Source organism: Pipra filicauda, unplaced genomic scaffold (genome assembly GCF_003945595.2).
Source record: "Pipra filicauda isolate LSUMZ 115617 unplaced genomic scaffold, ASM394559v2 scaffold71_size5581439_pilon, whole genome shotgun sequence".
Taxonomy (NCBI): Eukaryota; Metazoa; Chordata; class Aves; order Passeriformes; family Pipridae; genus Pipra; species Pipra filicauda.
This window is the reverse complement of record NW_024104887.1, coordinates 381,388-405,260: the sequence shown is the minus strand read 5'-3', so window position 1 is coordinate 405,260 and position 23,873 is coordinate 381,388. Positions and strand designations below refer to the sequence as shown.

Genomic DNA, 23,873 nt, shown 5'->3' with positions numbered 1-23,873 from the left:
TACAGGATCTTAGTCTGCCTAATGGCACACCTGTGGACACTTCTAGCCCAGCCTCCTCCTCATCTCTCCTTAACAGATTGCAGCTGGATGATGACTTGGATGTGGAAACTAGAGACCTCTTTGTTACTGTTGATGATCCCAAAAAACACGTGTGCACCATGGAGACGTATATCACATACAGGGTTACAACAAAGGTACAGAGCAACATTCTCTTTCCTAGTACTTTGTTCTTTGTGGAATCATTTTAGGACCTGTTCTGGATATTTATATCTTGTATTGTATTTTCTTATCCTAACTTACTGTCTTTTGGTACCTTGTGAATATGTTGAAGATGTGACTTCTCTTAGCAGAACAATTACTTCAGTGTATGAAATTGCAAAAAAACTTTTAAGGTGTCAGCTTAAATTTTTTTGTTTCTGAGTCCTAAATAGAACTGTTTGTAAACTTGCAAGGCCAGTTTCTTTCATTAACTTGAAAGTTTGTTCATTTAGTAATCTGACACCCATTTGGTTAGAGTTCCCTTAAGGGGAATGTGCCTTGTTGATTCACTGTTAATCATCTTGCTTTTCGTGTCTCTCCTTTTCTGAAATGCTTTAAGCTTGTTGCTTTAAGTGTTTATCACAATTCCTCTATCGGCCATTTAACTAAATCATAATCTTGATCCTCACCTGTAAACTGGCTTCCATGCAGTTCTGGTTCAGAAGGCTGTACAGCTGACAGTAAAACTGAAGTAGTTTAAGAACACTGCTACCTACCAAAAGAAATACGCTAGAGATTTTTTCAGCATCTGTTGTAGTTCAATCATTAATGAAATCTTATTATGTTATTTGAGATGAGGAAGCCTTTACAGGCCACAGATAACTTTTTTTCAAAATGTCTACTCTGAAGTTCCATTTCCAGACAGCACGTGAGAAAATGTAGTTTCTCTAAAGCAATAGCTACCTCTTGCTGCATACTTAACACAGTCCTGTCATTCATTCTTGCTCTAAGAGTTTTGCAAGAAACACTGTATCTTAATGACTAAAAATACTAAGTAGTATTGTGGGAAAGTCTTCTTGGTTTTGTTTTTTTTTAACTTGGAGCAACTTAGCCTTCAACTATTACTTGATCAGAAGGAATGATGCATCTCACAAAATGAGATGCAGCTGTCCACAGGCAAATGGCTAAAATTGGCTGACATTGTTTCTCTCTTAAATTAAGAACTGACTATTTCATCAGTATAAAATAGCTGTATATAGTGGCACCCAAATAATGTTCCTATGCTTTGAAACCTCTGCTCAAGGGTTCCCTTCATTCTTAAAGCAGAACTCTGGAATGTGGCTAAGGTATTTACTGTGTTTAGGTCAGATGTATTACCCAACAGTGTCTTTTTTTTTTTTTTTTACATTAAAAAAAATCATCCTGTACTTCTTGTTTTGCATATCTACCTACCCGTCCATTAATACTTGTTTTATTTGGGATCTCACTGTAGCGCATAAATCTGCTATATCACAGCATTGCAATGCTATTATGAAACTGCACATGATTTATTCTTCTCAATCAGCATGAAATTCTCACTTCTTTGGTTTTATTATTATTGTACACTTCTGGCTAATCTCTAAGGTCAGAACCTCTAGAACTATCTACCATTGTCTAGGAAGACTAGCAGTCTAACTCATTCTTGCCCTACAAACCAGGCTTCTTCGATACCAAGCTAATTGCCCAATTAGACATTGCAGTTGAAAGTACTAATTAAACATAGCAAAAAAGCTGCACAGGAATAATCTGTAGAGGGCGATGAGGAACCGCCCCAACACCTCCCTTGCAGGAAAGGGGTTCAGGACCTCTAAAGAGTCTCTCTCTGGTGCCTCTGAATGAGGAGGCAGGGATGGCTGTTCTGTTTTTCTTTCTCCACTGAAGAATGCTTCTGGAACCTCAAAGGTTTGGGTAAATAAAGGTCATAGAGTGAGTTATACTGAAGACTGAAAAGCAGCAGCCTGAGGTGCAAGAGGGGAAGCTGATGCTGTAATGTGTGCTTGTGACTGTGACAGGACACCAGCGTGCAGAAGAGTAAAGACTGACCACAGTCTTGTTTGTATTCATTGTAACAGCAAAAAAAAAAAGAGAAGTCTTGCAGTATGGCCCAGACTTTTCATCTGCTGATACCTTTGTCAGCAGGTGGTAGTGACTGAGGAAGGGACAAAACAGTGGCTTGCAGAGGAGCTGAGAAGAAAACTGAAGATTTTACTTGATCTTGCTTGTGTCCTTATTTTCACAGCTTCCTAGTAAGAGCCAGGGTAGCATTCTCCAACCTGTCTTCTGGACAAACACATTAAAAGAATGTAATTGGAATCCTCAAACTAACAAGGACAGTGATTCAGAACTGACTGTCTTGACACTTTCATATCCTGTTTTCTTCTTGCTAACAGCAGTTTCCTTATACAGGGAGACTAGTGAAACCAATAAAGGTGGGTGGAAATTGCACTGGAACTTAATTGGTCTTGACTGTGATGATTGAAGTGTCTTGGATGTTCCTGATGATTCATCTTAGACTGCTGTGCATTCTAGGGGGATTTGGTTGAGCGAATCTTTGCGAGGAGGGAGGGGGGAAAGGAAGCTTGCCCTTGTGTAGTCATATCTCCTGAGGGAAACATAAGTAAGCGTACTTCTAACTTCACTTTCACTGTGCTTTCTAGGATGGCAAGGCCGCCTTCTGTGCCTTTTCCCATGGAGGTCTGAATAGCTGAGTGCCATTGCTCAGAGTCATGCAGTTGCTCTGCAGGCTTGAAGGGAGAGTCTTTCAAACCAATCAATATTGGAGTCTTGTTTTTGCTTTCCTGTCCTTTTTCTCATGTTTCCAGTGCACACATTGGTTAGATTACTTGGGCACATGAAACAGCCTGATTTCCTAGAGAGGAGCAGGTGAAGGGGATGGGTTCTCTTTTTCAAACAGGCTAAACTATTCAAGGCAAAAGTAATGCTGAAGTGCTAAGAAAACAAGCCTTGCTCCCTTCCACTCTCTGCCATTGTCCTGTTTTCTAGTTGAAGATTTTGCCCCAAACTTAAATAGTAACATGGAGGGGAATCTGCAATCGAGTAGTGAGTAAGAGACTAGAACCAGGGTACAAAAGTACTTTCATATAATCATCACAGACTAGCTTTAGGTTTGGCTCCTAACTCCTTCCAGGAACGACGAGGATCTTACACAAGACCTGGTGATTGCCTTAATACTGCCTCAAGTCAAAACTATTCCAGCAACAGAGGTAAAAGTGTCTGTAAGACTACCTGCTTTCCAGCAAGTAAAACTGAGCCCAGAATGCTGCAGTGCTGACTTAGTGGAACTGTGCTGGAATCTTCAATAAATTCCTGCAAATGTCTTGCCCATTATTTTTTGGGAGGGTGAGGTCTGCCATATAAGTTTCTCAGCTTCCTTTGGCAGAGACATATGTCCTTGTGACATGAGATTTATGAATCCAATCCCACTAAGGAAGCAGGAGGAGTTTAACTGTGTCAAAAACATAGACATTTCACTTGCTGCCTGTTAAGGAAACTTCTCTGTCTGACTATCCAGGAGCCACTCTGGCAGTCACGCTTGATCCACTTGAGCTGGAACCAAGGCCCCTTCCCATGTAGGCACCCCACACTCACACAGTCAGACCAAGTTTTTCCATACCAGTTTGGCCCCAAGTTTCCCATAACTGAGTCTCAGACGTCTGGATCCTTAAAATAGTTTAATCATGGTGCAATAATAAAATAACAGCTCGAGCTGGTGCCTCTGAGGAGGGACCCAGAACTAAGGAGCTCTGGTCTTTTATACCTTCACAGTCTACACGTGTGAAATCCTCGGGGTCAATGGCCCCTGCTGTGTCTCTGTGTCTGGTCCCCTGGCTGGGCCAGAGGTCCCCAGGCCCTTTGTTGTGTAAAGTTTGGTGCCAGTTCACAGCCTGTTGCCTGGTGCTCCTACCACTCGGAGCTCAGCCTGCAGCTGTGGCTGTAGCTGCACCTGGAGCTATTTGCACTGAATGTGTTCTTCAGCATTGTCCCTGGATGGTGGCAAGACCCTCCTCCCTTTTGTGTGGTCTGGAAAAAATTACTTGTGCTAAGCTAATAACGGTTTGACCTGAGATCCAGATACTTTCAGCATTAGTGAGGTGTCATTAAAACCTTGAAGGGCCTTTATGTTCTGCCCAAATAATCTTTGAAAAGCTTATTTGCTGTCTAGATTTGACAGTCTGTACAGTAAAAACTTGAAAAGATGGTGTCGCTGTATTTTCATCTGCCTCCCTCTGAGGAACAGAACTGGATATATGGAAAACTTTGCAATTCTGCTTGCGAAATAGAGGCAGTAGGACCAGTTTGCTAGAGGTACACAGTAACTAATGTAAAGTTTGTGCACTGGAACTTACCCTGCTTTCCTACTCCTAGAGAGTACCTCTACAGATTTCCTTAACTGTTAGCAGAATACTGGTTAATAAGGTTCTCAGTGCTAACAGATGGGAGACTTTACCTTCATCCTCATACTGCATGATAAGGTACTGCAGTGTGTAGTCATTCTCATTCTCGTCCATTCACTGTCAGGCCTCTTTTAAGAGGCTTTTGGGCAGTGACTACCAGTTCACAAAAGCTATCCCTTCTTCTAAATAATTACTCTCCCCTCCCCCCTTTTTTTTTTCATTTCAGGTTGCAAGGCAAAGGTACAGCTGCCCAATTAACAGAATAATGCTGTGAACACCACTGGCTGATGAGGGCTGTCCGTATGTGCATGAATTATCTTGTTTCACCCTAATGCCATTCACTCTGTTACTCCAAACAAGCAAAAATGATTCATATGAAGTCTTAGAAGTTTAATTTCTAGTGTGGCACTCTAACACATTAGTAAATAAGCTGGTGTTACTCTGAGGGGTGGCTGAGTAAAACACAAATCTGCAGTGGATATCTACATCTTGGTAGCCCCTCATCACAACCACAACTGCTCCATTGGTGAGCGTTTGTTATGTTAGTCCAAGGACTAACCTGTATATCGCTTAACCATAGCTAGTAGGTCAAAGGAGGGAGGAGCTTATCCTGATTTCTTCTTTTCTGTCTCTTATGCCTTCCTCTTCTAGAAGGTAATAACATAGGTAATAACACATTAGCATGCTGTTTATAATGTACTAGAGCTACTGTGCTGTTACTAGTGTGTTAAGGCTGCCAACTTCCCCCTAGAAAGAGATTTCTGGTCTAGAACTCATACAGGATCTCTAGTGGTGATTGGTGGGAGTAAAGTACAGTAACTGGAGAGTTGGAGCTACTCAGAAAGCAAGTGAAGATATGGATTGCATTTAAAATCTGCTACTTGACTTTCTGCAAATATGTGGCAGTTGCTCTCAGTCTGGAAGTAAATGCTGAGTGTCTGCTGGAATTTATCAGGCAGTTGTAGTGGATAGGAGTAGCAAAACGAAGTGCTGGTCTCAAAGCTCGTTCAAAGCTGCAGTTGCTGCTGTGTTCCCCAGAATGTGCTGGTTTTGGTGTCTCAGTGTAGACATATAGTGTACAGACTATTCATTGCAAGATGGTCTTGATGCTACAAGTAACTTAAGTATACCTCTGTATGGGACATAACAATAAGGGCCATCTACATTCTAATCAGGGCTACTGCTGCCAGGCTCTTTAGCAGATGCTCCTAGTTGGTATGCAGTTTCACGAGAGTGATTTTATGCTTACAGTATTTGCTGGGCAAGCAGCCCCACTCGGTCAGCCTTCCAGACTGTGGACTACTCAAGGACTGGATAAAACACTTGGCAGTAGTTTCTCTGTATGCTTACTTTTTTCCTCAAACTTATAATGGCAACTTTGACTTCTTGCCCTAAAGAATAAAACTTCAAAAGATTTATTTTAATGTACTGTTATATGTACTAATGTACTAATCAGGCATACACAAACTTAATGTAAACAGACTGGTTTCATCCTCTTGGAAACCAGCAAAAATCATCCTTCATCAAACCTCGCAGTGGCTTATGTTCTAATCTTTTAGACTTCAAGGAGTGTGATAAGCCCATTGCTTGACACAGGGCAGTGGTGAAACGCTTTCTCATCTGTGGATAATTCATGTCAAAGAATAAACACTGTCAATAAATATCTTTGCTTTTAGGTCTTGATAGTTAAAGTAATCTTCTGGGAATGAATATCTCACACAGTCTTCCTTGCAATCTTGTAACTGCCAAGAGAGTGGTGTGGTTCTGTCTGCTCTGCAGACTTCTCCTGTAAAGTTTATCTGAGCAGAACATGTAAAAAAGTACAACAAGATCTTAACATGTCAGCTTGAAGTAATCATTTTTCGTATTGCTGGCATTTCCACTGCTTGAAAGTCCGGAGGATCTTTCTCTTATGCTGGCTGCACAATTTTGGGGATGAAGACCCCCTCCAAGGCTTGTCTGGCTTCACCCTTGCTGGGGGTGGCTGTACTGCATTTGCTGCTAGTCTCTGAAGTGAGAGGTTTGGTGTACACTAAGTGTATTCTGTTCTTTTCCAGACTACACGAGCAGAGTTTGATTTGCCAGAGTATTCTGTCCGTCGGCGGTACCAAGACTTCGACTGGTTGAGAAACAAGCTGGAAGAGTCTCAGCCAACGCATCTCATTCCCGTAGGTAGTAAGCAAGTATCTGCTATTAAGGACAGTTCTACATTTGTCTTCCAAGGGTGATATTCGGGTGATTTGTCTCTAGATTTTAAAAACAGTACTTCATTCTCTTTGAGTATTTAGATTTAAATATGGTACTTTATTGTCTTACAGTGGAGTGGGAAGAGCTTCCCATTCTTGACTGATTATGAAGCTTAAGACTTTTCTGGGGTGGCACACCTGAGAGGTGAGCTTTGGCAGCCTCCTGTAGGGCAATATGTGTGGTGACTAAATTTGTTGTGACATAAATGGAATGCACTTCATCTGTTTGCTCAGTTTTTACTTCTGTATTTCAGAGCAGCTGAGGATTATGAAAAGCCACACAGGTACTTCACGTTCTTAGTTGGTTTTCAAGATGGCCTTTTGAGCTGGTTTTACAGAGCAATTTAAAACTATTTGTGCTAGCACTTAATAGGGCTGACATTTGATAGCACAGATTTAGAAACCTCAGCCTCTGGCTTGGTAGCTATTGCATGCTTTCAGTAGGCAGAAGTTTATTAATGAGATTAGCTAAACTGCTGCACCCCTTTTTGCTGAAACCGGCAATCTGACCACCTTATTTGACGTGAAGAGGCTGATACTACCTTATGTGATATGTTTTTTGTGCTGTAGAAGACGTGAATAGGTAGGAAACCTGTGAGATCACTGCTTTCAGCTCTTTTGAACAAAGAATTAAAAAAGGCTCATTGGAGGGGAATTGTCAGGAAATAGCAATGCTAGTGGCATACTTTAGCTTGCCCATCTAGGATTGAGGTGAGTGGTGTGGTGGCATTTTCTCTGGTCTCCCTCCCTCAGCAAGGACTAGGCTGTGTGAGAAGTATTCAGTTAGGTTGCTCTGGCTTAGAGTATTATTTAAGTCCTTAATTACTCTGGGACTCGCCTCTAAGTGAAATAATAGCTGATTCTCTCAAAGATAAGGAGTACTTTATAATATCATGTGACACCACTAACTGGCAGCAAATATGCTTACTGAGGAGTAGGGAAAAGAAAGACAGTGAGCTTCGGAGACTAAGATGGAGACATGCAATATGTTAGCTGCCCATACCGTCTTTTCTTGCTTCCTGTTCTCTGAACAGCTGGAACTATTGCAGTTAAGTTTTACAGATTCTTGAGTATGCTAACAGACTGCCAGTCCTGCCTGAAGGCTGCAAGGCAATAAATAATAGTCTAGTAGCAGAAGGTGAGTCAGTCAGGGAATCAAGCTCCTTTGCCGTGACCTGGAATTCGTTGCACGCAGAACAGCAAATTTGGCATGAGTAGCTCTAATACTGGATGTGAACTGGCTGCAGAGTAAGGAGGTATCTTAAGTACCTTTCTTCTAGAAAATTTGGAGGTATAAGCATGTGCTGCCCTATTGGATACTTGAAGACATTTCTGACTGCAGTGAACTCTGTTCATGTGTATCTCAGTAGGAAAAATAGACTATTAATGTGGAAGACAATAAGGTAGATAATTTACACACACAGTTAAAACAGGATGTTGGTTACTAGCTGTGTGTACTGACTACTTGGGATGGACCTCCAAAAGCCTAAAATCGAAAGGACTGTAACTGCTGCTGTAGCTGAAACCAGGTTAAATGGCAGAAGGCTTTGTAATAGAGGTGCACTCTTCTGTGGGTCTCAAATGCTCAAACATTAGTGGTTATTCAGTGCCACACTGAATGTGTTTGGTTGAACTAGGATTCTTTAAACCAGTCTTTCAGTTTGTCCTTTTCTTCCTGCATATGGTGCTGAGGTAGTGACTTCCTAGAGTCCCAGATAAAATTTACAAAGCAAAGGAAAAGAGTTCCTTCCTACCTGAAAACTAATGCACTAAGCACTATACTTCTGAAGTCTAATGATAGTATGCCTTAAAATGGTTTAATTAGCATGATTGATCTGAATGCTAAGCATAATAAGATAAGTCTTAATTAAAATACATTCAGCTGTGTTGCAGCTAAGTCATGCTGGCTGTGCTTTTCAGCAGGTACAATCTTCATATATGTCCCGCATCATCTGGGATATGGTGCGAAAGGATGTGTATGCAGATTTTCTTTTTTCTTGAATTATTTTTGTCACAGATTTTAGATGACAGACTCTTTGCAGAGGAGAATCCTATTTCCTGAATTGGGTGAAAATGACTGTCATTGCTAGCCTAAGAGTAAGCAGATTGTCTGGATGGACTGCTTCACAGAGAGTGAAAGGCAAAGCACAGTTTAAAAACTGATGCTAATCTTAAATTCCATACTGTCTGGATAGAACAAAAGCAGATCTAATGGTAGAACCACTCTTAAGCTTAAAGAGTTATCTTCCATCTGAAGTAGGTACTTTGAAGTCTGTCATTTAAGTGTAACAGGAGGGACTGTATATAACTAGCAAGTCTGGAGACAGCCTCAGGCTTATATGTTAAGCTGAACTGCAGAAAAGAAGGGATGGACTCAAAGTAGTAAGATACAGGAGTGGATATGTTGTCAGACCTTTGTCACTTACAGAAGCATACTCAGGAAAGTTGTCTCTGAGAGGTGACCAGGTATGCCTGTACTTCAGAAAGGATCCAGCCTGGACTACTCAAGACACTTGCTGTGTCAAACCTACTGGTCTGTCTCTGCTCAATGTGGTGCTCTTACTGAGATTATCAGCCTTTTACAGGAGGGCCCTATTCAAAAGCTCTAAATTGTTCAGAGAAGGAGAGGGGAGAGTAAATAGAATTGTCAAATTTTCTGAGTTTATCTGCTCTAGGCAGCCTTGCCTTAGCATTGGGTGGTGGGAGGTGTGCACGCTGCTGTTGTGAATAGTGTGTAGCTCTTCTGACATCTCTTTAGAGCTGGATCTTGAACACAGATAGCAGTAGGGGGAACAATCTAAGCTATGCTACAAGTACTTTGTGTGAGTACTGTATGGGCTTCCCTGGTGTGACTCTTAGCTGAAGCCACTCAGTAGAATTGCTAGCATTAAACCAGACCAACTAAAAGATAATTCCGAGCACGGCTTGCATCCCATCTGATGGATGCTTCCTGTTAGCAAACGCAACATTTTGGTTCCTGTTAGCAAACACAGCATTTCAGTTCCTGTTAAGACTGGTGCTTGATTGCTTTATTTCCAAATAGCAGAAGCAAGTTTTTGATCTTTTGAATCTTGTGCATTTTGCTTATCTCTGACAGCCTCTTCCTGAGAAATTTGTGGTGAAGGGTGTTGTTGATCGCTTTTCTGAAGAGTTCGTGGAGACAAGGAGGAAAGCATTAGACAAGTTCTTGAAGAGAATAACTGATCACCCAGTGCTTTCTTTCAATGAGCACTTCAACGTCTTTCTCACAGCCAAGGTAAGCCAGTAACTTGCAAATACAGTCCTTGACAGGGACAAAAAACCAGGAACCTTTGCAGTCACTTCTGAAGTGAAGGTAAAAAGGCATTAATAAAACTAGATGTGCAGATCAGAACTTCCCCTAAAATACCAGAGAGTTGCTGGGAACCCTGAATATTGTGTGTGACGGATCCCTGACAACTGAGTGGATTCCCTTTGCTTGGAGGGAAGAGGAATCTGGTCTGCAGATGGACAAATTCTCCAGACTTGCTTGTTTTGTAGCTGTGTGCCTAGAACATACTCCTATTATGCCAAAGATGTTCAAAATTTAGAAAATTGTAGACTTCAAAATCCTTTTCTGGGGAGGAGGGAAGCCAGGGAGGAAGAGAGGTCTGTCTTGCACAAAAGCTTGCAAATTTCTTGGCTTTTTTTTTTTGTCTGTGCTTTTTATACTGCTTGCACTTGCTGCCCTCAAAACTAAGCATGGAGGCCTCATTCTCATTTGTTCTCAGTCAACAATTTCATGCTCATCTTCTGCATGACTCATGCAGCAATGGTGCAATTTTCTTTGGCTTTCTTTAGAACTGCATTTCAAATGAGACTGAAGGCCTGCAGTTATGCTCGGGTTTGACCGGATAGGTGAGGAAGGGTATAAAAGCACATCTTTCCAATATCACATTAATCTAGCTCACTCAAATATGGTGTTTAATTTGAGCTCACCTCGGGCTCATGCTCTCCTTGCTGTTAGTGTGAGAATCAATCTCCAGTGCTCTTTTATTTCACCTCCATGATGAACTTAACTGCTGAAATAAGCCAGAAATGCAGAATTTGTTTAGCATCGTGATAGTTAAATGTCAGATAACTGTGTTCTTCTTTTCAGCTGTCCAAGCATGATGCAGCTTTCTCAGCTGCTTAGTCTTCCCCCGCCCCTGTAAAACGAATGTCAAGGGCTTTGTTCTCAGCTCTGAGCAGAACTTGCCTAGAGACAACAGAGCATGCTGGGAGGTGGGAGGACAAGGCACCTGTTCTTGTGACAGTCTCTAGTGTTTGAACTTGCTCTGTTGGAACAGTGAGGTGTCAGTTCAGTGTGCTAGGACTCCAGACTTTCGTTACTACAGAAAGTCATAAGATCACCTTGTGGTTGAAAAAGAGAAACCAGGCTTTTTTTCAGGTTCCCTGCTTGAACCAGTAACAGACCAGAATGCTTGAGAGAGTGAGTGAGTAATTTTGAGTTCAAGGATCTTTTTCTGGTGCCTGCTTGCAGGTAGTGCTTAGGTCATATGGAAAAAACAAGAGTCAAGGAACTACTCCATTTAAATGCAAACCTAAGTTAAAATTATAGTAGCTGCTAAGATGTCAGGTTCTCCTAATCAGACCTATGTTTGACTTATGTTAAGTACTTGGAAAGAATACCATAGTACATGTTTTGAAGATGGCTGCTGGTTTTGTTTGGGTTTTGGTGTGTTTTCTTTTTTTTGTTTTGTTTTGTGTTTTGTTTGTTTGTTTTTGGTGGGTTTTTTCTCTTTTTTTTTTTAAAGAAGGCTTTTAGTGTAGTCCATATTAGCATGTCTGAATTCTTGACCTCTGTAGGTCTACTTGGTTTGAACACATCTCTTCCCCAGGCTGTATAGGATAACCTAGTTACAGCTCCTGTTTTGAGATGTTGAATACTGACCCCTGCTGGAAGCAGTCAGTCCATGCAAAATGGACAGCGTTTTTGCTTACTAAAACCATTTTTTTCTGATGTACTGTTAAGGTGAAATCCCTTGAAGATTGTAGGCAAACAACCTTGTTAGCATAGGTTATCTGAATGTTGGTTTGTGCAAATATGTGAAGCGGTAGTAAGGAAGCTGAGACTTTCTGTGCAGGTAATGTAGCTACATCTGACCCAGCCTGAGCTGCAGTCTGTCTTCCTGTACTTTTTCTGTGTACAGTGTTTGCCTGCTCCTATCTGACCACACAGCTGGTGTGAGGGGGCTGGTTACTGAATGGGCATGCGGTATGTAGCTCTCTACTAGGTCATCAGAACCAGCTGGTGCATTTGCATAATACTAGTGCTGTGGGCTATAGCTTAGAAGTATGTGTGGATGAATGATATGAGCTGTTTTGGTGGAACCAGAGCTGTTAATGTGGCTACTTCCCTGGTGGCAGTACAGGAACATGGGCAAGCCTGGCCATGTGCAAAGTTGAACTACTTAGTTATTTATACTGTACTTCATACCATTCTCCTGGATAGTTTATCTCCATCTAGGGGTAGTTTTGAAGCTGTGCTCAGCTGTACAGCTTGTACAAAGCGAGCCTTTGTCCAAGGCTACGTGTCATGTAGTCTCTTGCCTTCACAAGATTTGATCTTGACTTCATTGCATTAATCTTCCAATGGGGAAGTGAAATATTTATAAACATGCTCTGTTTTGTTTTTTAATTCCTAGGATCTTAATGCCTACAAAAAGCAAGGAATGGCATTGCTGTCAAAGATGGGGGAATCTGTCAAATATGTTACAGGAGGCTACAAATTAAGAAGTCGGCCACTGGAGTTTGCAGCCATTGGGGATTATCTAGACACATTCTCTCTAAAGCTTGGTACCATTGACAGAATAGCACAGCGGATCATCAAAGAACAGTTGGGTAAGGACACAAGGTGCTCTATCATAATACTTCAGTCTGAATGTTCTGTCTCTTAGTCCAGTTGATAGCATTGATCAAGACAATTTGCGTTGATGATTCTGGTCTGTAATGTCAGACACAGAGCAAAACCTAATGCCCCTTCCAGATCTAAAACAAGCCCAAAGCCTAACACAGTATTCTTATCTTATCCCAACTCTCCAAAGTTGCTCTTTTTATACCAACCTACTGTCTTACTAGAGTTATTTTTTGATAGACTTTTGGAAGGTGGAAAAACTTAAACATTCCATCTGGAGGAGTACAGATGGAATTCCTAGACGAAGATAACCTTTTACAGCTTGTCTTGGCAGAACCAAGTTTTACGTATGTTTAAAAAACTGACTTCGACTACCATAAAGGTGCAAGAGTCTTTGTATTGGAGGTCTGTAGAAATGGCCAGCGAAGAAGGAGGCAACTTGAACCTGACACCCATGCAGCCATAGAGCTCTGTCTATTAAGGTGCCAACACAACACAAGTCTTGACTCCTTCTGAGGGTTAATGTTAGTCAAACTTGGTGTAAAATTTCTCCTGTTTGGTATCAGTGTTTGCACATCTTTGTGCCTTGCTCTTACTCTGTTAATCTATTTTTCCATCTGCTTCTTGCAGAATACTTGGTGGAACTACGAGAATATGGACCTGTTTATTCAACCTGGGGAGGGCTGGAGGTTGAGCTGTCAGAGCCACTGGAAGGGGTGTCTGCCTGTATTGGAAATTGTTGCACGGCTCTTGAAGAACTCAGTGAAGACATGACAGAAGACTTCCTGCCTGTGCTTAGGGAATATATATTGTATGCTGAGTCAATGAAGGTAGAGAGAGCCCTGTGGTAGAGAGCGTTGTCATTGTGTTTGCCTGGCATGATATATCAGCGGGTTTGTTCTTTTTGACAGCGAGAAATGCTGTGGGAAAAGCGTGGAAGTAAATAATACATTAAGTAGGAGGATGTTTCCATAGTCAAAACAAAACTAGGTGTGTTTAATAGCATAAATAGCATTATTGGTCTGCTCTGCTATTCAGTCAAGCTAAGGTCAGTATTGCAAGGGTGCACACAAAGTGTTGGAGAGCTGTTCCTTCGTCAGAGTGGCAGGTAGTACTTTATAGGAGACATCCTGTGGCTGCCTAGAATCTTTCCTTGAAGTCACAGAAAGTCAGTCATCCTCAGCTCTTCACTGTAGGGTCAGTGCCTGGCCCTACAGAATAGACAGCATTAGCAGCTTCTGTCACTTGTATGTAGCAGAGTTGGGTGCCTCCTTTCAGAACCATGTGTTCAAATGACAGGCACTGCTTCCTCTGTCGTCCCCAAACCCAGACAGGATGTTGTAAAGTTAAGTTCTGCATACCAACTAACCGCTTAAAGATGGTATTCTGTGACTCTTAATCTCTCTTAAGAATTTGATGCTTATGCAGAAGTAATAAAACTTATTTTAATGTGGGTTTTATTCCCTTCAAGTTAAGGAGCATTGGTAATCAATCACATTGAATGGGGGAAAGAACTACTGAGTAAACTGCACTGAGAAATGAAACCAAAGACTTTAGTTCGTCTGTTAGAGCCTTTCACTATATGCCCATGGTACAATGTGTGTTAGCTGTCCCTCTATAGGGTACTAACAGACAAGTTCCTTCTGAAGACTTTCCACTTGGAACAACTGTGCCAAGGCTGTGATATGCACTCCTTCACAGATCTTGTAAACTTACAGTCTGAATATGATAGACCTTCTCTTTCTTAATCCTAGTCTCATCCTATACTTCTCAAACTGAGAATTGAAACAGATAATTTGCAGCTTTGTTTTTCCAGCTTCAGGTGTTTAATTGTATGTCTCTTGTGTAGCTGAAGTGTTCTTGCAGAAGGCTTTTCACAAATTCCCTTAGTATACTCTTTGCTTTTGTCACTATAGTATTGACTCCAGCATAACCAAGATGTATTTTCTTTACGAGTCTATTGACAACAAAGTGTTGCTGGAACAGTGTGAGCTGTAGGAAGCCTTGTCTCAGGATGTTGGGACTGTAGGAAGTGGAGGTGGGTGGGATGTGCTTACAAATAAACAGTGTGAGTCTAGTAATTAAAGCTTTTAACTCAGAACATCTGGCTTTTGATGCTAGAAATGCCTTGACCTACCAAAGATGGCATCTGAAGGGTCAGGCTGATCTGTGAGAGGTGCTTTTCACAAATGTAGGAGGGGAAATTTTTTTAAGCTAGAAAGCAATGGTTTCTTTAGCTGAAGAGGTACTTTGGGCAGTTAAGCACCACTTACCACAGGCAAAATAGCATTAAAAATTTGTGTCTAGTTACATGTTGGCTTGGAGACCGTGCCGTTCTAAAAGGGCTCTAAAAGGCCAGCAGGTAGCCTGACTGTAGTAAGTGCTGTTTAACTGCCTAAAGTACCTCTTCAACTGAAGAAACCCTTGCTTTTCAGCTTAAACATTTTAGACTGTTGACTTGACTTTCTAGGACCGTAAAAGATTATGCTGTTTAGTGTCCAGCTTGGGCATCCTACTGGCTTTACTCTGTCTGAAAATTTGAAAATCAAGAATAAAATCTACTGTTAGCCAAGACAGACTGTTCCTATTTTCCTTCCTTCTCAAATGGCAAAACTGAACTCTATCAGATCCTACGAAGTACAGTTTTCTTCTGCTAGAAAGTACCAGTCTGTTGCTGTTTCTGCAGTGAGCAGCTACTGAACTGTCTTTGCAGAATCTGTTAACATTAAGTAAGTAACTGTAAAAGAAGGTTACGCTTGGAACGCAGGAGGCATTCTGCTGAAAGGGCTGTCCTCTTCACTACTAGTGCAGTTGTCTTCATCAGCTCCTGTGAGGGCTACTTGTGAAATGAAAGTCTGTTTTGGTCTTTCAGACCACATCTTTTGGACAGGGTACTTGGTGACAGCAAGTCTTTAGGTACTAGGAGTTCAGTGCAACCTTGATAGCTTTCTCTGTTGCACACTGTACCCCTGGTGTAGGTATGAGAACCTGATCTGTAGAGCCAGTCTCTAGCTGGCTGAATGTCCCTCAGAGTAAGAACTGCTAGGTTAGAGGTGAAGAGACCTCAGTGTCTTCAGGAGCATTGTTGTACCTGAGGGGGACAGCCTGAGAGAACTGGACATACGGGGGCAAAGCCCAGTAGTTCTGGTTGAATCAAATATTGGCTGATTTGAGGGAAGCCCTGTCTCTGGGTTTGTTTGAAAGATTTGTGAAAGTGGGGAGAGGCTGGAGGTATAGGCTTGAGATAAACTGTGTGCTGGTAGTGTCTAGGAGAAACCTTTTCCAAATTATTCACTCTACTCAGTGCTTCTCAGGCCACACCTGCAATACCGTGTTCAGTTTCTGTCCCTGCTGTACAAAAAAAAAAAGTGAATTAGTTGAAGAGGGTCCAGAGAAAGGCTACAAAGATGATCAAGGGACTGGGAAGCCTGCCATGTGAGGAAAGGCTGAGAGAGCTGGGTTTGTTCAGCCTTGAAAAAAGAAGGCTTAGGGAAGATCTTATCACCATGTTCCAGTATTTAAGGAGTGACTACGAAGATCATGGAAGCTCCCTTTTCACAAGGGGAATGTCCCTGGTTACTCCCAGATACATTCTGATTGCACACAGTAGGAGAATTTTCACAATGAGAACAGCCTTTGGAATAATCTCCTCAGGGAAGTGGTGGATTCCCTAACATTGGACACTTCTAAGATCCAGCTGGACAAGATCAAGCTGAGCTGTCTTGTCTAGACTGTGCTTTTGCCAAGAAAGGTTGGACCAGATGATTATTGAGGTTCCTTCCAACCTGGTATTCTATGATTTTATGACATGGCAAGAGGACATCTCGAATTCTGGTGCAGTGAGGCCCCTTTCAGCAAACATGTGGTGCCACATGTTTTGCTGTCCATTGGTGTTCCCCAGGGAGGAATGTGCAGAGGATGGACTCTGCTCTACATAATCCAGGGCTGATATTAAAATCCTGTATGAACTCTGTATGCTTAGCATTGCTAGACTGGCTTATCAGATGATGCTATCCCCAGTGGTGTGTTTGGGCATTGCTTTTAATGCATGTTTAAAGCAAGCACTAGATTAATAGGTAACTGTGTCTGTAAAGGCAGGCAGCAAACAGAGTTCCTCTTGTGAGGTCTAGTCACAGTATGAAGCTATGTGGTGTGCAAATAGGATTGGAATTGAAATTTGAGAAAGAAGACTGATGGCAAACTCCTGAAGCTCTTTAGAAATATGGGCCAAGGTGGAATGTTTCAACTAAATACAAAATGGAGGAGGACCTGCCTTGCTGAAACTGAGCTAAGTCTTTCTTGTTCAGGGAGCAGCGATTTAGTTCTGTCCTGAAATAACTGAAGTGTGCTGGATGAGTTTTTTTCTGTTTGGTGTTGGTTTCTTTTGTTTGCTTGTTTGTTTTGTTTTGTTTGTTGTTTGGTTTTTATTTATTTTTTTACTTTTTTTGTCTCTGAGACCTTAGCACAGTCCATGCAAAACTTCTACCAGTTAAGTTTCAGGATACTTGATGCAGAGTTTTTCATAACTGCTGCTAAAGCATTAGTGCATTGATCTGCAACTGAAAGGAGATTGCCTGGAGGTGCCAGAGGAAAATGTTGTACAAGTGAAAGGGAGGGGATAGTTTTCTCTTCGCTTACAGGTCGACCAGTATTGGATACTTAAAACTGTATTCAGAAGCATATTGTTAATGGTCCACAGTGGATGGACATAAACACTCAAGAAGAAACAAGACACCTGTCCTTTGAATCGTTTGCCTCTAATTGCTAATCATTGGCCATTCCTGCTACAGGTTCTGCTTCCTGCGTGCACTCCAGGCTTCTGAAGGCAGAATACAATTGCTGGAGGTGGTTGTTTTTTCAGAGAAGAAAGTTCAGCTGACTCGGGTTCAAGTGGCAGTAGAAAGTAGAAATACCTGTTAAATCTCTCAGACCTTTGTTGCATTGGTAACCTCAATCACTTAAAGGCCATCCCACATATTTGCATACATTTCAGAAAGAAGGGGAATGTTGTGGTTTGTCAAGCAAACACATTCAGTGGCATGCTTGATTCATCCATGTGGAGACAAAAGGGAAGATTAAGGAGTTGAAGGTGAATTTTTCAGGTTTTCCCTGTTTTTGTTGCCTAAACTAATAGTAACTTTGTGGATGGGGTGCTATTCCCATTTATCGTGGATTGAGCTTTTATAAGAGTGTTGATTGCAACACTCCTGGCTCTCATCTAGAGCAACTGCACTGTTGACCTTTTCTTGGCTTAAGAGGGAAGAGGGGGAAGATGATGATTAGTAGATACAGGATTTGTATTTCTTTAATTAGGAAACAGATGTTGGCTAGATTGGCTCTTAGAGATCTGACTACTCTTTTGAAAACAGATTTCTGGAGGCAGCAGTGGACATGGCTAGTCCTACTTTACTAGCCATGTCAGAAACTGTTAGAATGACTAGTTATCACTTCGTCCTAATGGGGTAATTCCTTCTGGGTGGCAACAGGGGAGACTCAAAGTGTGAATTGGCCAAGTTAGCTGCAAGAGAATTGCAGATTTACAGGTGCCTTAGCAGTGAGTGTCAGCTGACTTCCCTCTGAGCATTTTTAATAATAACTTTGCATCAATTGAGTAATTAAAAAATACTAGTTCTTTGTGAAGACTGAAGTAGTAAGTTGCCTGCTCTTGCCGACACAAACTTGCTTATTTTTAGTAATATATTCCTAAAAAGACCAATTCCTGTGGTTATTTTCAAATTGTAAGACTGTGGTATTACCGTAGTGGAACTCTTGTGGATGTAGTACAAGGTCTTTGGCTCTGTATTCTGAGAGTACTCTGCCAAGAACATGTTTACTGCTTGTGAAACTCTCCTCTCTTGATCAGTTTATTGCTTTTCAAGTAAATTGTGCTTTTTGTAATTTTCATTTTTTTTTAAATTAAACCAGCAACCAAACCCCCTAAACTGATCTAAAATAAAAGCTTACTTTTGTTCTAACATGAGAATGTAACAGCTTGCTATAAAGAATTCTGAAGAGTCTTTGTAAATGAAAAGGGAGATGTAATACCTTCTGTGGTGGTTTTCCTGTATCTTGCCAGTGCTGTTGTCTGTCTGCTGCTTGAGGATATCAAAGCTGAGTCCTTGTCAACTTTGATGCTTTTGTTTATATCCTGTTCATGGTAATAATAGGTGAACTGATGAATACTTAGTCAGGATTATGTTAGTGGTTTCATGGCAGCTTCTATCTTGCATGCCTACGGCTTGTCCAAATGTTGAATTTTATCTGACCCTGCCAGCTTCTGGAGAGCAAGTACTCTTTGTTATTAAAAACTACTCCCTAAATATTGTAAGATAGGACAAAGTAAATCCGAAAGTCTGACTTTGGACTGAATTTGCACTTAACCTGTATCACTTTGGAGTTTCTTGCAGGCTGGGGGAAGGATCAAGAGGATGTCTTTCACAGCTGTCTTTTCTCTTGCCCACAGAATGTGTTGAAGAAGAGAGACCAAGTTCAAGCAGAGTATGAAGCAAAACTGGAAGCAGTAGCCTTGAAAAAGGAAGACCGTCCAAAGGTTAGCACTCCAAAAAACCAGCTTACGCTCACACTACTTCCTGAAAAGAATGGAGAAGCGGAACTTGCTTTTTCTGGGTCTGGTGGCTTCTTTGCAATATAAGCAGTTTCTAGCAGAACAGAAGTTTGTTGTTGTCAAACTGATGTGAAATAAAGACCTAGGTATGAATGTATATAACTTGTCTAGCAACTTCTGATCTTCCACAATTCAGAGCAGGGTGACTCTGTAACACCTTAACAGCCAGTAATTGGTTGGAGTGTTTAGTAGCAGGGACTGAAGCAGTGGTAGAACAGTCCCTGGTGACTTAGCAGTATGTCAGCTAGCTGAGTTAAGGTCCTATCCCTGGCACTGTGGAACTGTATTATTCTAGGACACTGGTTTTGATTGTGGAAGACTGCAAATTTTGCCACTTCTGCTAGGGAGCTCTACTTCTGTGATGCTGAACAGACACAACAAGTGTCACTAGGTGACAGGTTTTGGCTGGGCTCCATGCAGAAGCAGAGCTGTGAACTGACATGCTTATGCTGACACCTGCTTCTGCACGAAGCAGGGTACAAGAGACTTTTCTTAAATCGCTGCAGGTTTAAATGGTGATGACAACAGGGTTTGTTCCCTTCCTCTGCTTGGAGGTTTTTGGTTCCCCTTACATTTGTATTAATAACTAATGGAGAACTTCCCAGTATTAGGACTACTTAAGTAATCTTACAGGAGGTTCACATAATATTTTTAAATCTAAGAAGCTGAAGAGGATGAGAGCATAGAAATGCAAACTAGTATTTTCTGATCTTGCATCTCTCATGAACTTCAAATAGTGGTGTATTAGGTGTTTTGCAGTGTTCTTGTATTTTGGTCTTTTGCCTGCCCCACTGCTGGCTGCTGTGGTATGTGCTTTACTTCCTCAGTGTAGCTTTGTATAAGCAGGTATTCTAACAAGTTGTATCTAGGATGGAGGGAACTAAATCTAGCATATCCAGCAAACCAGTTGAGGTTTTTAGGTGTTTGACTTTATCAAGATCTTGTTGCAGTGGAATTGCTGAACTTTGGTAATCTCTCACCTATTAAAAGGCCTTTGGATCTCATATCTCAGTGGGATTATTGTGTAAAATGCAGCACTTAAATAGCTGTCTTGAGAATTTTTGAAGACCTGCATCTCCTCTCCAGAGTATAAGTGTATTTTTTGGCAACTCCTTCTACCTTTTTTGTAACGTCAGTAGTTTTGTGTCATTTATAAGATGAAGTTGAACAAATTATATAGAACTCCTTGCATGTTCATAAAATATTATCTCATGGTTTTCAGATCCTTTGCGCCTGGAGGAAGTGCCCTTGTCTGTAGGAGCTGGTAGCTCAGCGCTGTGCCTAGCACCGTTCTTACATTCGATGTGGTCTCTGGCTGTGACTTGCTGGAAACTAAAAGCAGGCAGAGGGTCATGAGCTGCAATTGTGGAATGGCATTTGTGTTCCTTGTACTTGCCAATTTGGTAGAAATTATGTAAAATAACCCCAGACGAAATCTTACAGGGGAAAAAAAGCTTAGGTTTGGATCATGAGAGGAGGGCCTATGGCTACTTGATAATCTCTTCCACTAGAGGGCATTCCAGGCCTTGCTGGGCACATACCCAGGCTGGCATCACAAAGCTCTTCTCCTGTCATTAGGTCATTCTCACATTGAGATCATCCGTTTAGAGCTCGCAGAAGGCTTGTAGGGCTGCTGTAAATGTCTATTGGGAAGTACTGCTCAGAATGCTGGAGCTTACACCAAAAGCATAATGATTGTGGTGCTTAACAGAAGCATCACAGTATTAGTGCAGAGTCTGCAGCCTTTCAGTTTTTAGCAAGTGCAGTGGTGAAGTGCTGCTTACCCACTTCTGACCCATGCTGGAGCTGATTTTGCAGTAATCCACCAATGCAGTTGTTGTGACCCGCCGCAGAAGGGGAGAGTCTTGGTCTATTGGGGCTGGGGTAAGCCCTCCCACCAAACTCAGAGATGTTATGAGTTACACACTTCCACCACAGGTGGGAACACCTTGTACCTCCCTAGGCCGGGGAGTTTTACAATTGATAGTGTCACAGGACATGTCATGAGTCTCTGACATCTCCTAAGACAGTTGCAGTTGCCTGTTGTGTCAGCATCAGTCCTGGTCCATCATGGTCTGACATTTGAGATGCGTAGCCCAGGCTGGATGCACAGAGTTATCATGTAAAGAGAGGACATTGGCATGATAGGAGAGATTGTCCCATCTTGCTGGATTTGCCTCTTAACCTCTTCCCTTATCTGGAAATCCAGTTTGTAGCTTCAGTTATGCATCTGCACCCAGGATAGTTGGACAACGGCACCCAGTTGTCTGATCTGAAGGTCCTTTGGCAGTATTTAGGGAGGAGTGGGCTTTGCTGGGTGAGCAGCTGCTTCTTTTCAGTTTGTAAAAGTCTTTTGGTGATCTTAGAATGTGTAAGGCATTAACTGTTTCAGTCTCTGACAGGAGTGAAGGAGAGGTGTGGTTTCCTTTTTGTGAGATGAAGTTCACCTCTGATGACCTAATTTCTTCTGTCTGCCTCAAGGGTTTAAAGTGTGTTAGTCTATCGGAACAGTAAATTTGGCAGTGCAGAACTTGAAGTTGACCATATGTATTTACAGAGGGGAAAAAAGCCTTGTAACATTATCTATTTCCAGAGAATGAGGAAAGTAGAAATAGCATATGCTATTATTTTATATTAATATATGCTGGATTTTTTCTGCTTCAGAATGATTTGTTACTTGATCCTCTAGAATTTTAAAGTGGACATGCCATCTGTACATGACCACACAAAATTATAAATGTGAGGCACACTTAGTTTTTTAAGAGAACAGAATCAATGTGAAGAGGATTATGTGTAGAACTTCTTATCATATGGTAAGGTAACCAGACTCCTGAATATACACTTTTATACTCAGTTCTTGCCTGCATATACATCTCTCATAAGTTGAAATGGATTCACTAAAACAGTCATGGGCCATTGAAGAGTGTGTTGGAGTTGAAACCAGTTATCACGTTGGTTTTGTGGTTTGTGGAGTTTTTGAGCTATTCCAGTAGCTGAGAAGAGACATGGGTAAGAAAGTAGCAAGTTCCCAAAGTCCAGTCTGCTTTCTGCCCAGCTCTTAGTTGCTAGCTAGTATTTAGTGTCTCTACTGGTAAAAGTAGATAAAACCATCAGCATTGATGTCTTTGCACTAGTGTTTAAACACTTTATAAGGTGTTTAAAACCTGTTAATTAGCTTAAAATTTTGTTTCAACTACTGAGTTGCAAATAATGTTCTGGGAAGCCACAGTTTTGTAAGGAAAGGCACTCCTAAACAGAACTGCTGTTGTGCAGACACTGCTTTCATGTGGAGTGGATGAGGAGGATCACAAGGATGCCTGTGGAGACTTACATGGAGTTAATTGCTGTTGTTCCTTAATGAGAGCATATGTGACCCATTTGCTGACCACTGGGTTGTCCCTGTAGCTCTAAATTCGTACAACCCTCTCAGTCTGACCTGCAGGAGAACTTGCTGTGAGAAAGAACAGATTTTTGTATAGCTTCATTGTGGTTTCAGATTCTGGAAGAAGCAGCAGCAAGCTGGTGAGTGCTTAGAAGCTAACTTAATTGCATTGGGAAATCTTACTTGGTTTGACTTCCAGACTTCATGAACCTTTCTCTTGATAGCCTAGCCTTTCCCATTAAGCAGAGTACTTAAGATGCAAGGCATACTTGCCTTGAGGGGAGCATCATCTGAACTTTCCAGCCATAGGCTTGGTAGTTCTTGTCTGAAGCTTATGAGAGAACTTTGTCTGGAATTGTAGCAGTGTGAATTCTATAGCCAGCAGTGCTCAGACAGGGTGGGGGAAAAGGCTGTCTACTAACTCCCAAGCTGCCTGTAGTGTCTGTTCAGTTGTTTGAATGAAGGGGAACTCAAATCCCATGAGTATGAAGAACTCCTGTGTTTCAAACAGCTTTATTAGAGAACAGATCTAAGATCTTCTCTGAGTCAATGTAATACTTCAGTGATCACCCCTTACATCCTGGAGAAGCACGGTTGTTATGTTTCTGCCTAGATGGGCCACCTTGCCAAACTGCAAGGTAGTAGCACACCTCTAGCTTCCTGTAGTCACCTATGAAAAGCTTCTTACATAGTCTGTTCATCTTCTTCCTTCTCTTAACACCCTTCAGAGAAAAAGGGAGTTTACTGAAGGTAAAAAGTTCTGCAAATGTTCTTCATTTTGCCTTTTGCCTTTGTGCAAGTCACAGCTTTCAGAGCAAAAGTTTACTTCTCGTGTTGGTACCACTGTGCAGGGGTTTCCTCTTCTGAGGTCATGGGCTTAGTCTGCATGTCCTTACAGGATTCCTCTCTGTGTGGACCATGCAGCATAAGGAGAAGGGAGAAAAAGGTGTTCATGGGCTTCTTGCTTGAAGAAGCACTTGTAAATTGTTCCTATGATTGTCTAACATGATGTTAGTTAAAACATGAGCAAAGAACACCATCTTAGTTGGCCTAAAGTGCATGCACTTTGGGCCAGCAATTGCTGTCATAATCCACTTAAATCTCTACTTGATTTGCAATAGGCTGTCCTTCAACATTTCTCTCATTGTTTTTGTATGATTGTGAGCCCAGTGTTGAGCCCAAAGGTATATGAGCCAGTCCAGAGTAATGATCACTAGTGCTTTCCAGTTAGGAGAGGCAGCCTGTAAGGTTAAAAGTGGAAGCTAGAAACTAGAGGCTTAGGAATTTTATTCTTCAGTTCCTAAGAGAGAAC

The 23,873-nt window shown here is 41.7% G+C and overlaps 1 protein-coding gene across 3 annotated transcripts in view; it reads left to right on the top strand.

The window, feature by feature from the left end:
• SNX30 (sorting nexin family member 30) overlaps positions 1-23,873 on the top strand; it is a 72,591-nt gene that overhangs the window by 26,607 nt on the left and 22,111 nt on the right. For all 3 annotated transcript variants that reach the window (XM_027710230.2, XM_027710232.2, XM_027710231.2), the window contains 6 exons: positions 6-194; positions 6,491-6,601; positions 9,777-9,935; positions 12,346-12,541; positions 13,185-13,384; positions 19,018-19,104. In XM_027710230.2, coding sequence (XP_027566031.1) covers positions 6-194; positions 6,491-6,601; positions 9,777-9,935; positions 12,346-12,541; positions 13,185-13,384; positions 19,018-19,104 — 942 coding nt within the window. The remainder of the gene's footprint in view (positions 1-5; positions 195-6,490; positions 6,602-9,776; positions 9,936-12,345; positions 12,542-13,184; positions 13,385-19,017; positions 19,105-23,873) is intronic.